Consider the following 10795-nt stretch of genomic DNA (forward strand, 5'->3'; position numbering starts at 1 on the left):
AGTCTGCCCACCTGTATTAATTAAACTGGTAGTGCGTGTCACTGTCAATCGTGAAACGTGCGTGGTCACATGCACGGGATTGGTGTCAGCCTAAAACTGTGTCGCATTAATGAACTAGTACTACCAATTGTTCATGCTCGATTCGGCATTGCAAACTCCCGTTTTTCTACGGAGCATAATTCATTTTATTTTATTTCGAGGAGGAGCGCAATTCATTTCGTCAAGACAAGGTCTTTGATCAACCGGTATTCATGTAGACACGATCTAGACGACGGGGTACAAGTTTTTACAGATAACAGTTGGGACAAGTTAGCTTAGTTCGTTTTCAACCAAGCATCGGTGCTTCAATGGTGGGTGCACTTGTCATGCCGAGCCGGAAAAGAAAGATCAACCCGCCGCTCACCTGCCCTAGCCCCGCCGGTAGTCCGGTACCCTTGTGTTCAACGTGAGGAGCCTGTCGCTCGCAACCGCGGACGCAGAGAAGGACACCAGAAGGGACAATAGAAACCGGCGCGCTCGCGCAGAAAAACGGACGAAGGGGGCTCCAACGCACCCCACGCACGTCCAGTCCACCGTCCTCCGGCCACATCACCAAATCGTATCTTCAGCAATCCTGCCGCTCGCGACCCGTGACGCATTCCGGTGAAACCGCCTTGCCCCCTCCCTCCACCACCCCCAAAAGGCCCAAACGCTGCACCAAAAAAAAAGGAGGAGGGGGGGTCACTCACCAGACACCACCACCATGGCGGCTGCCGCCACCTCCGCGACGGTCTCCTTCGCCGCTGCGTCCCACCGCGGCGGTGGCACGTCCCGAGCTGGCTGCTGGCCGCCATCCCGGGTGGCCGCGTCCGCGTCCGCCGCCGCTGCGACGACGACCGCCTCGTCACCTGAGGCGGCGGCGCCCCTCACGGCCGACCTGGCGCCGGCGGCGCCGGTGCCGTTGATGCGGGCGGTGCCCGAGTCGCTGCAGGGCGTGAGCGGGTCCCTCGTGGGCGTGCCGGACCGCGGAGAGGGGGTCGGCGACGCGGATGGGCCCGGGGCGATGGAGTACCTCACGAGGGTGCTGGCATCCAAGGTGTACGATGTGGCCATCGAGACTAAGCTGGACCATGCCCCTAAGCTCTCCAACCGCCTGGGGGTCAATCTCTTCATCAAGCGCGAGGACCAGCAGCCGGTAATCATCAACCTCGCACCCACAGCCCTCTGTCCAGCAAATTTTCGGGGGTTAATTCCTTTCCTGTTCATATATGCGGCTTTTGTTTTGAATTGTCAATTGTGTAACTTTCTAAGAGTGGGTTTTGCGGAGGTTTTGCTTTCAGTATGATGTTTAAATTCTTGGGAGTCTTCTGATGGCGTGCCGATTCCCCTCTCACCTTAGCTTTGGCATGCTGTCTTTTTTTAAGAGCGCCCTGGAAACGGCAGGGAGCTTCAATCCCTAGAGAACAAAAGAATGGACCCTTTTTCTGAGGGAAATTGGTCTGAAACACATCCAGTGATCGGTTAATTAGAGAAAAACTGGGTGAAAACCTGGACTATGGGCAAGTTACTTAGCTAAACTAGACCTGTGCCATGTCATCGTCATACCCAGGCTGCAACTTCGACTTTGCTGCAGTGCCACCGTGTAGCACAACCCTGACTGTGCCACAGAATCTCAAGACAGCCATGGCCATGTCCATGTCCGTCAGCGCCCACTAACGCAGGACTCGAACATGCTCTGACCAGTGCCTTCTGCACGTTGGTTGCAGACGTTGTTGTTAACTTTCTCGAGGAGACGAGGACAATGGAGGTATCAAGATGTTTTACCCTTTTGGTTCTTTCTGTGTGTATAGTGTTCGAAATCCTTCATTTTTAAACCTTTTTTTCTTGGAATAGGTGCAAGGTTAATAACTTTATCTCTCATATATATCTTTGATGTGGTATTAGTTAGGCTCAGTTTGGCATTGCTGAACTGTGTTGTGCTGAACTTATTTTATAATCTGCTGTGGAAAAATACACACAAAGCTGGAAAATTTTGGTTAGACAAACGAAAAAAAATGGCCAAAAGTTGGTTGGAAAAGCTGGATTATCATAATCCACCTCAATGCAAACGCAGCCTTAGTAGTGCCCACTTGCTTACGTGTTTTTATTGTTGCCAAATGCTTAGTTTTAAGTTGAATTAACAATACAACTTATCCATCACTATTTGTCTTTTTTGTTATGCGCATGTAGCTCTTACTGTCTGCCTTGGTAATTTATATGCCTAGTTAAATTTGTTTGTTTCATGCATAGGTATTTTCATTCAAGCTGAGAGGTGCATACAATATGATGGCAAAGCTCTCCCAGGAGCAGTTAGACAGGGGCGTCATCTGCTCTTCTGCTGGAAATCATGCTCAAGGAGTCGCTCTTTCTGCCCGGAGACTGGGCTGCGATGCCGTTATCGTCATGCCTGTGACAACACCAGAAATCAAGGTTATCGATCTTTTGAGGCCATTACCTGGTATCTGTTCTTTGATATGATATTTTTATGTGATTATCACCAGCTAGTAATCGTGTTAGCTTTATCCAGTGGCGGTCAGTGGAGAGATTGGGCGCAACAGTTGTTCTCAAGGGAGACTCATATGACGAGGCTCAATCATATGCAAAACTACGATGTGAGCAGGAAAGCCGCACATTCATACCTCCTTTTGACCATCCTGACATTATCGCTGGACAAGGAACTGTTGGCATGGAAATTGTTCGCCAATTGCAAGGCCCATTGCATGCAATATTTGTACCTGTGGGAGGTGGTGGACTAATAGCTGGCATAGCTGCCTATGTAAAACGGGTCCGTCCAGAGGTTAGGTTTCAAACTTGGGAGTATTATTTTTCTACAAAAGTTTTACTGTTTTAAGTTATTTTTAAGTGACCATATAATCATGCATGTGTGCCGCCTGGTAAGGGATGGAGGTTCCATTTTTTTTCCACCTAATCGTGACTCTTCTCCGGATTGGGCACAATACATCGTTAGTTCAATTGAGCACAATATTCATATTCAGGGTGTCACTTTCTTGCATGTTTACAACAGCTTTGGTACAGGTAAAAATAATTGGAGTGGAGCCTTCAGATGCAAATGCCATGGCATTGTCCTTGTCTCATGGTCAGAGGGTCATGTTAGAACATGTTGGAGGGTTTGCTGATGGTGTAGCCGTCAAAGTTGTAGGGGAGGAGACATTTCGCTTGTGTCAAGAACTTGTAGATGGCATTGTCCTGGTCAGTCGAGATGCTATTTGTGCTTCAATAAAGGTGAGAGCGATCAATTTATTATATGTTTGCTTTGCCTTAATATGTAAACTTGTGTGTTACTGAACAGTGACCTGCTTTCGTCATCTCAACTTTTCAAGTACTCAACCCACTTGACTCGATGATCAGCATACAATGTGCAAGAAGCATAAAGAAAAATAATTCCCACTTTCTTCCATTAATATTCTGTGACTCAATGGTCTGTCAATATAATGCACCAGCTTTTCTAAATTTACTTGTTTAAATCACTCTATAGTGAAGTGTTATAATAATGTGGAATATGTACTCCCTCGGATCCATAATAAGTGTCTCAGATTTTGTGCTAACTTAGTACAAAGTTGTACTAAGTCTGAGACACTTATTATGGATCAGAGGGAGTAATGAGTTGGCCTAGTTATCAAGCTTTCAATTCTTGTTGTGGATACATGTGTTCAATACTCCTTAGCTTTCACTAGTTAATTAGTTATGCACATGTGTCCTGTTGATATTGCTGGAAAAATTGGATGCTAGAAATTCTTGCACAACAGTTTGTTGTCTTCCAATCTTATTATTACCATGCTTCTCAATTATGTATGTTATGTTGCTCTGGACGTTTTGTCCCTAATAATATTGTTCATGAACTGCCGATAGTCCAGTGGTGGGAGTGCAGTGGCATCTCCTTGCCAACCTGGGTTCAACCCCTGTAGGGCGGATTAAATCTTGATTTATTTCACAGGGCAAAAAACCAGTGTAGCTCATTGCCTTCTCCTTAATAATGTGCTCGGATTGCTAGTACCCTTGGTCAAATAAACCAGTGTTTCTCATTACCTTTTCCTTGGGGTGCTAGTATGTAGTACCCTTGATCTCATTATTTTCTAATGAGGTTACTCGTTTCTGAAAATTTCTATGTGCTGCAGGATATGTTTGAGGAGAACAGAAATATCCTTGAACCTGCTGGGGCCCTTGCCTTGGCAGGGGCTGAAGCTTACTGCAAATACTATGGTTTGAAAGGGGAAACTTTGGTTGCAATATCTAGTGGAGCAAATATGAACTTTGATCGACTTAGACTAGTAACCGAGCTTGCTGATGTTGGTCGAAAACGAGAAGCAGTATTGGCTACATTTTTGCCGGAGGTGCAGGGGAGCTTCAAAAAGTTTGCAGAACTGGTATGCCTCATGACATTTCTATCAGCACATAATAGTTCGGATTTCATTTCTTTTTTTGCAACTTCTTGTTCTGCAGGTTGGCCCGATGAATATTACTGAATTCAAATACAGATATGATTCTAATGGAAAAGAAGCCCTTGTTCTTTACAGGTACACAGGGAACCATGCCACTAGTTTTCACGTTTTTGTTTGCTAGCTTATGCTTGATTATTTTTCCTTGAACCTAGAGAAAGTTGCCTTTTACATTCTCCTGTCTAATTTATATGTTGGTTGTTTTGTATTGCAGTGTTGGCATCTATACTGATCTTGAGCTAAGAGCAATGATGGAACGCATGGAATCTTCGAAACTCAAGACCGTGAACCTTACTAGCAATGATTTGGCAAAAGACCACTTAAGATACTTTGTAAGATTCATTTTCTTGCCATACTGAACTCATACCCATTAACATATTATTTTGGTAAGTAGACCAATTAATTATTAATTTTATGTGCTTACCAGAGTTATTATGGTAATTTCAAGGTTTACATAATAATCCATGCGCAGCATGCTAGGATGAGTTGCCAGCTGTTCTAAAGCAGAATTATTTTGAGTAAATTTGAGCTGAATATAAATAATCAACTATATTGTCTTCGCTCTAAGCATCATGGATTGTAACGTTGCAAGCTTCATTAAATTGTTTAGTAATATGTACATCTGGTAAAGATCTTCTCATATTTACCCTCATGCTCTTCTCTGCCGCTTTCTTGATTCTGGAAATTTGGGTCCAGTGTGGAGGAACTTCGTTTTTCTACTGATTCTTAAGAGACCATGCAGGGGAACTGCACCTCTATTTATTAAGGGAAACAAACTGTACAGCACCGAGAACAGCACAACGCCCTTAGGCATGACAAAGATCAAGAAAACTGTACAAAGAAAAGAAACACCTAGAAATAGAATAACACCGTGATGACTTGAACAATTAAACCACCTTGCCACTGGTCCACCCTAAGCTACCAGAGCTTACAAGTCCTTCACCCTGGTGAGACATCGCAGAGGGAATTTTCCATTAACGAGACAATGAACATATTTTCTTATTAAGAAGGTGACAAACACCCTTTGCAGTAAGAGGACACAGACTTGTGTGGTGGGGGTGTACATTTGCACGTCGCTGTTCCTTGTGTATCACGAGTAATCGGAATAAGTACACAAGGTCATACCTCAAGGGTGCTTGTTGCGAACAGTTCATTTGAAATATATCTGTAGTAATCCAAAAATATTTCAGTACTGAAAAGTTGCAGAACAGAACTTATATTGTAGCATTAGCATAAAATTACTGCAGCGATAAGTTCTTATGCAGTGCTGCAAGTGTTCGACAGATCGAACGTCTGATCCCTAGGTTTTCCATGTACTTCAAATCCTGCTGTCAATGGAGTCGCAGTATTGATGTTAGTTAGTTTACAAATATAAATAAGTACCTGCAAATATATAGAGGGCAGAGAAATTATCATGTTGATTCACCTTGAAGAATTGAATTAGCATATTCTTTTTCTTAATTTCCTTTTGGCTATTTCGTGTCCAAATATACTGTCATCTTATCATTCCTTTCTACCAATTTTTCAGATTGGAGGCAGGTCAGAAGTAAAAGACGAACTTGTCTACCGGTTCATTTTCCCAGAAAGGCCTGGTACTCTTATGCAATTTTTGGATGCATTGAGCCCCCGTTGGAATATCAGCCTTTTCCATTACCGTGCACAGGTATGTGATTTGAATCAATCCTTATGATAGTCTGAAAGCGTCATCATCTTGTGGTACCTTGAAAGGTGGAAAATGAATGAAATTTTTTCCACCAAAAGTGAATATGCAACCGCAAAGTTTTTAAGGATTGTAGCCAAACAATGCATAATATCCTTTGTCAGCCTGTTGACAAGAGCTGCAAATATAGTCAGTGAGCTAACTCTCTTTGGCAGGGCGAAACTGGAGCAAACGTATTGGTTGGCATACAAGTGCCACCGGAGGACCTTGATGAATTCAGGAGTCGCGCTGACAATCTTGGGTATGAATACATGTCCGAGATGAACAATGAGATCTATAATCTCCTCTTGCGCAATCCCAAGGCCTGATGCGGCTGACTCTCATCCAATCCAACCCAACCTAACCAATGGTTGTTTTGACACACTTCCACAAATTGGTGAGTCTTACCAAGGAAGGACTCTTCTTTACGTAGGATTGGTAGCGTGGCCTGCTTCTGCTATTGGAATAAAACCCTTGCCATATCTATTTATGTAGTTTTTTTGGTGAAGAACCTTAGTTTGAGTAGAGTTGTTACTGTGCCATTCGTTGCCTTGTTGTTTGCTGCAGTAATGTATGGTGTGCCCGCTTGCGCCAATAGGCCATGTAAGTTTGTAAACCACCCAGAGTTTCCTGAATAATAATGACTTTGGTGCTGCTGCGATTCTCATACTCCCTCCGTCACAGTTTACTGGGTGCCTCTCCAAATCCAGGAAATTTCACAATCGGTTGTTTCCTAGGCGTAAGTCATTAATTGGAGTAGTATGGGAGCAGTTTCAGCCGCAATCTCTCCTCGCCTTCTCTTTTCCTATTCTGCGGTGTGAACACAATCTGCATGCATGCATCTTTTTCTCCTTGAACACGATCTGCATGCATGCGTACTCTGCATGCGTTTCTTTTTCTCTTCCTCTGTCAGCCCCAGTATAAGAACTGAACGAGGAGACCATTCCTAACAAATAGAGAACAGTCTATCATGGAGGGAGGCGGCGTTGAGGAGCAGTTTGTGGCTGAGGGAAGGAAGGAGAGGATGGACACCATTGTGGGAGGCGGCGTTGAGGAGCAGCTTGTGGCTGCTATGGATGGAGAAGACGTGGCGGTGGAGGAAGGGGCTGTTGCGGCGGTGGATCAAGAGGGCATTGAGGCGGTGGAGGAAGAAGCGGACGTGGAGGCCGTTGGGGCGGTAGAGGAAGAGGTCGTACTGGTCGTGGATGAAGAAGACAAGGTGGAAGATCCTGAGGTTCTTGAGCTTCGCTTCCAAACGATTTTTGCCAAAGTTGATCGTGTTCATGCACGTATCGACAAGTTGCTCGCCAAGGCTGATCGTATCCAAACCACTGCTTCGGAGCACACCGTTTACACATCAACGTGTGAGGCATGTGTACAGCCCATGGTGTGCGACAATTGCGGTGTGCGGTGATTTACCTGTTCTGTTGCCACAACCTGAACCCTCTCCAATCATGATGCCATTGCAGCTACCTCATGTCCGTATACCACCGGCGCCGCTGGAGAAGTTGAAGGACATGAACTCACTGCCGCTGAAGGAGATCCCGTCGCTGCCGAGACTGAAACCCACGAAAGCTGATCGGTCGCTGCAGCCCCTGCCCGTCCCGCCCCGGACGGACGTGGCCCAGTTTGACGAACCGGCCTCATTTGGTGCCGGAGGGCGAGCTGGGTGTGACAGGCCGACGCGTCGCCGTGGCAATATAGATGGCGACGCCACCCGATTGCTTCCACCCGTGTTGATGGAGAAGGAGGGCGGTGGTCCGCGTCCGGCAAGACCTAGTGGTGGAGGTACTCCTTCCCCATCGGCACGGGTGGCGCCGCCATCTGGATTGCCACGGCGACGTGTCGGCCTGTCACACCCAGCTCGCCCTTCGACACCAAATGAGGCCGGTTCGTCGAACTAGGCTATGTCCGTCCGGGGCGGGACAGGCAGTGGCGGCAACGACCGGTCAGCTTTCGTGGGTTTCAGTCTCGGTAGCGGCGGGATCTCCTTCAGCGGCAGCGAGTCCATGTCCTTCAAATTCTCCAGCGGCGCCGGTGGCATATGGACAGGAGGTAGCTGCAATGGCATCATGATTGGAGAGGGCTCATGTTGTGGCAACAGAACATGTAAATCACCGCACACCGCAGTTGTCGCACACCATGGGTTGTACACATGCCTCACATGTTGATGTGTAAACGGTGCGCTCTGAAACAGTGGTTCGGATACGATCAGCCTTGGCGAGCAACTTGTCGATACATACATGAGCACGATCAACTTTGGCAAAAAAAATTTGGAGGCGAAGCTCAAGAACCTCAGGGTCCTCTACCTTGTCTTCTTCATCCACGGCCACTACGACATCTTCCTCTACCACCCCAACAGCCTCCACGTCTGCTTCTTCCTCCACCGCCTCAACGCCCTCTTGATCCACCGCCGCAACAGCCCCTTCCTCCACCACCACAACGGCTTCTCCATCCATAGCAGCCACGATCTGCTCCTCAACGCCGCCTCCCACCATGGTGTCCATCCTCTCCTTCCTTCCTTCCCTCAGCCACGAACTGCTCCTCAACGCCGCCTCCCTCCATGGTAGACTGTTCTCTCTTTGTTAGGAATGGTCTCCTCGTTCAGTTCTTATACTGGTTCAAGGAGAAGAAGGGGCTGGGAGAGGAAGAGAAAAAGAAACGCATGCAGAGTAGGCATGCATGCAGATTGTGTTCACACGGCAGAATAGGAAAAGAGAAAGAGAGGAGAGATTGCGGCTGAAACTGCTCCCATACTACTCAATTTAATGACTTACGCCTAGGAAGCCACCTATTGTGAAATTTCCTGGATTTGGAGAGCAGCCCAGTAAACTGTGACGGAGGGAGTAATTGCGGAGAACCGCTAGATAAGTTCCTTGTGGTCAGTTTTTTTTTCATTCCACCCACTTTCAGGTTTTATTTTATTTTCAACTTTCGTTTTTTTTACTTTCAAAATTCATCGAAGAACTTTTAGTTTTTTTTAATAAATTAAAAGTTGTTTTCAATTTTGTTCGGAAGAAAATTGGAACGAAACAAGCTAGGCTGATGTGGGCTTCTCAACTTTGCTTAAAATCTTTACCAAAAAATGCATTAGGTTGTGGACCTGTCGGGTGTGACATGCGAGTTGGACCGTGTGGCGCTGTGCTCCACTAGTGAGTCTTCTTGGGTTTATTTGAGATCCCTCTGCATGAACGGTCACTGAGTAATGCTGTTAAAAAATAGTCATGGAGGGGGCTAAACCTGTGATTTTTTAATCATATTTATAAGTTTTAAAGAACCTAAAAAATAATACATATACATATGAATGTGTACTGACCTGCAAAATATGCTGAGAAATATTTCATTTATTGGCTACATGGAAGAAAAATATGTTGATCCAAATAAAGAGTACTATTTGCTATTATAGATGCACAAATTGTCTTTTTTGTGTACTAGAGCGAATGTTAAAGTTCCGAAAATGCTGCATCTTATGCTACGCCTATACCGGTTGTGATATAGCAGACTTTTGGTTCCTGGGCTCTAGTCATGTAGACGACAAGTCTTTTTCTAAAAAAAGATTATTTGTAAATATAAATGCATAGAGTTTTAGCGTACCTGTAAAATTTCTTTAACAGTTTAAAACCTATGATCCACAAAAGAAGAACAAACTTGTAATAAGTACTCCCTCCGTTTCTCAATTCTTGTCGTGGTTTTAGTTCAAATTTAAATTCTTGTTGTGGTTTTAGTTCAAATTTGAACTAAACAACGATATGAATTTAGGAACGGAGTGAGTAGTACATCTATTTTATATTCACGTAGTTGTCCTTTTTATGTAGCTCTAAATACGGAGTAGCAATATTTTGTAATAAAACGTTGTAGAAATGTAACACATATTCATATCTACATATGGACTTTTATTCTTAAATTTTGAAACTTTAAAATGTAGTTTTTTTTAGAAAAAGGGCTAGCTAGAGCCTGAGATCCAAAAGGATTTTAGGCAATATTTGCTCTAGAAATAGTGTATGCTATAACATGTAAATTACACAATTAATCATCATTCCACAAAAAAAAACTTTAGTAACCATATATTTTTTATGAAATACTCGGGGCGATCTAGACATGTTGCAAACCCTTGCGGCCAACAACGGCATTTAATCCTCGATGTAGGCATATTTATTGGAGCTCCGACTTGCTTAGCAAGAAAAAAATTCTTAAGTTACTGAATTATGTACTTTTTCGTGCACATAAAGAATGAGTACAAACTTATCATTCTTAATTTTTTGTTAGAAAAATATAATCATGTAAGAAGCATAAGGTGAATTTTTATGCAACAAGAGTTAGTAACTTGTATTGCAGCAGTTGTTTTGTTCCTCAATTTGTAATTTTTGGGCCGCTCCGGGATGATCATGCTTTTGTGCGAACTTACAAAGATTTTTAAAAAGATACATATTCTCTGCATACATGATTTTTGCATGTTTTCTTTTAACTTAGAAACATGATATTGGTAAGTAAAAAAATACAAGTTTATATGCACTCAACTTTTAAAAGCATTTTGCGAGCTCCTTTTGAGTGAAAGCCTTCGTAGCAATTTTGTTGATGATCAAATATTTTATTGGACGGGACTAAGCAGCGGCGTGCCCTA

General features: G+C 44.3%; 1 protein-coding gene across 1 annotated transcript; it reads left to right on the forward strand.

Moving 5' to 3' along the window:
• The first annotated feature begins 593 nt into the window (after positions 1-593).
• Positions 594-6843, forward strand: LOC100838038 (threonine dehydratase biosynthetic, chloroplastic). The gene is made up of 9 exons (XM_003559483.4): positions 594-1174; positions 2269-2448; positions 2546-2815; positions 3055-3261; positions 4155-4403; positions 4480-4553; positions 4690-4807; positions 6004-6138; positions 6351-6843. The coding sequence occupies exons 1-9, from the start codon at positions 743-745 to the stop codon at positions 6501-6503; spliced, it is 1818 nt and encodes a 605-aa protein (XP_003559531.1). The 5' UTR covers positions 594-742; the 3' UTR covers positions 6504-6843.
• The last annotated feature ends 3952 nt before the right edge of the window (positions 6844-10795 follow it).

This window comes from Brachypodium distachyon, chromosome 1, assembly GCF_000005505.3.
Source record: "Brachypodium distachyon strain Bd21 chromosome 1, Brachypodium_distachyon_v3.0, whole genome shotgun sequence".
Taxonomy (NCBI): domain Eukaryota; kingdom Viridiplantae; phylum Streptophyta; class Magnoliopsida; order Poales; family Poaceae; genus Brachypodium; species Brachypodium distachyon.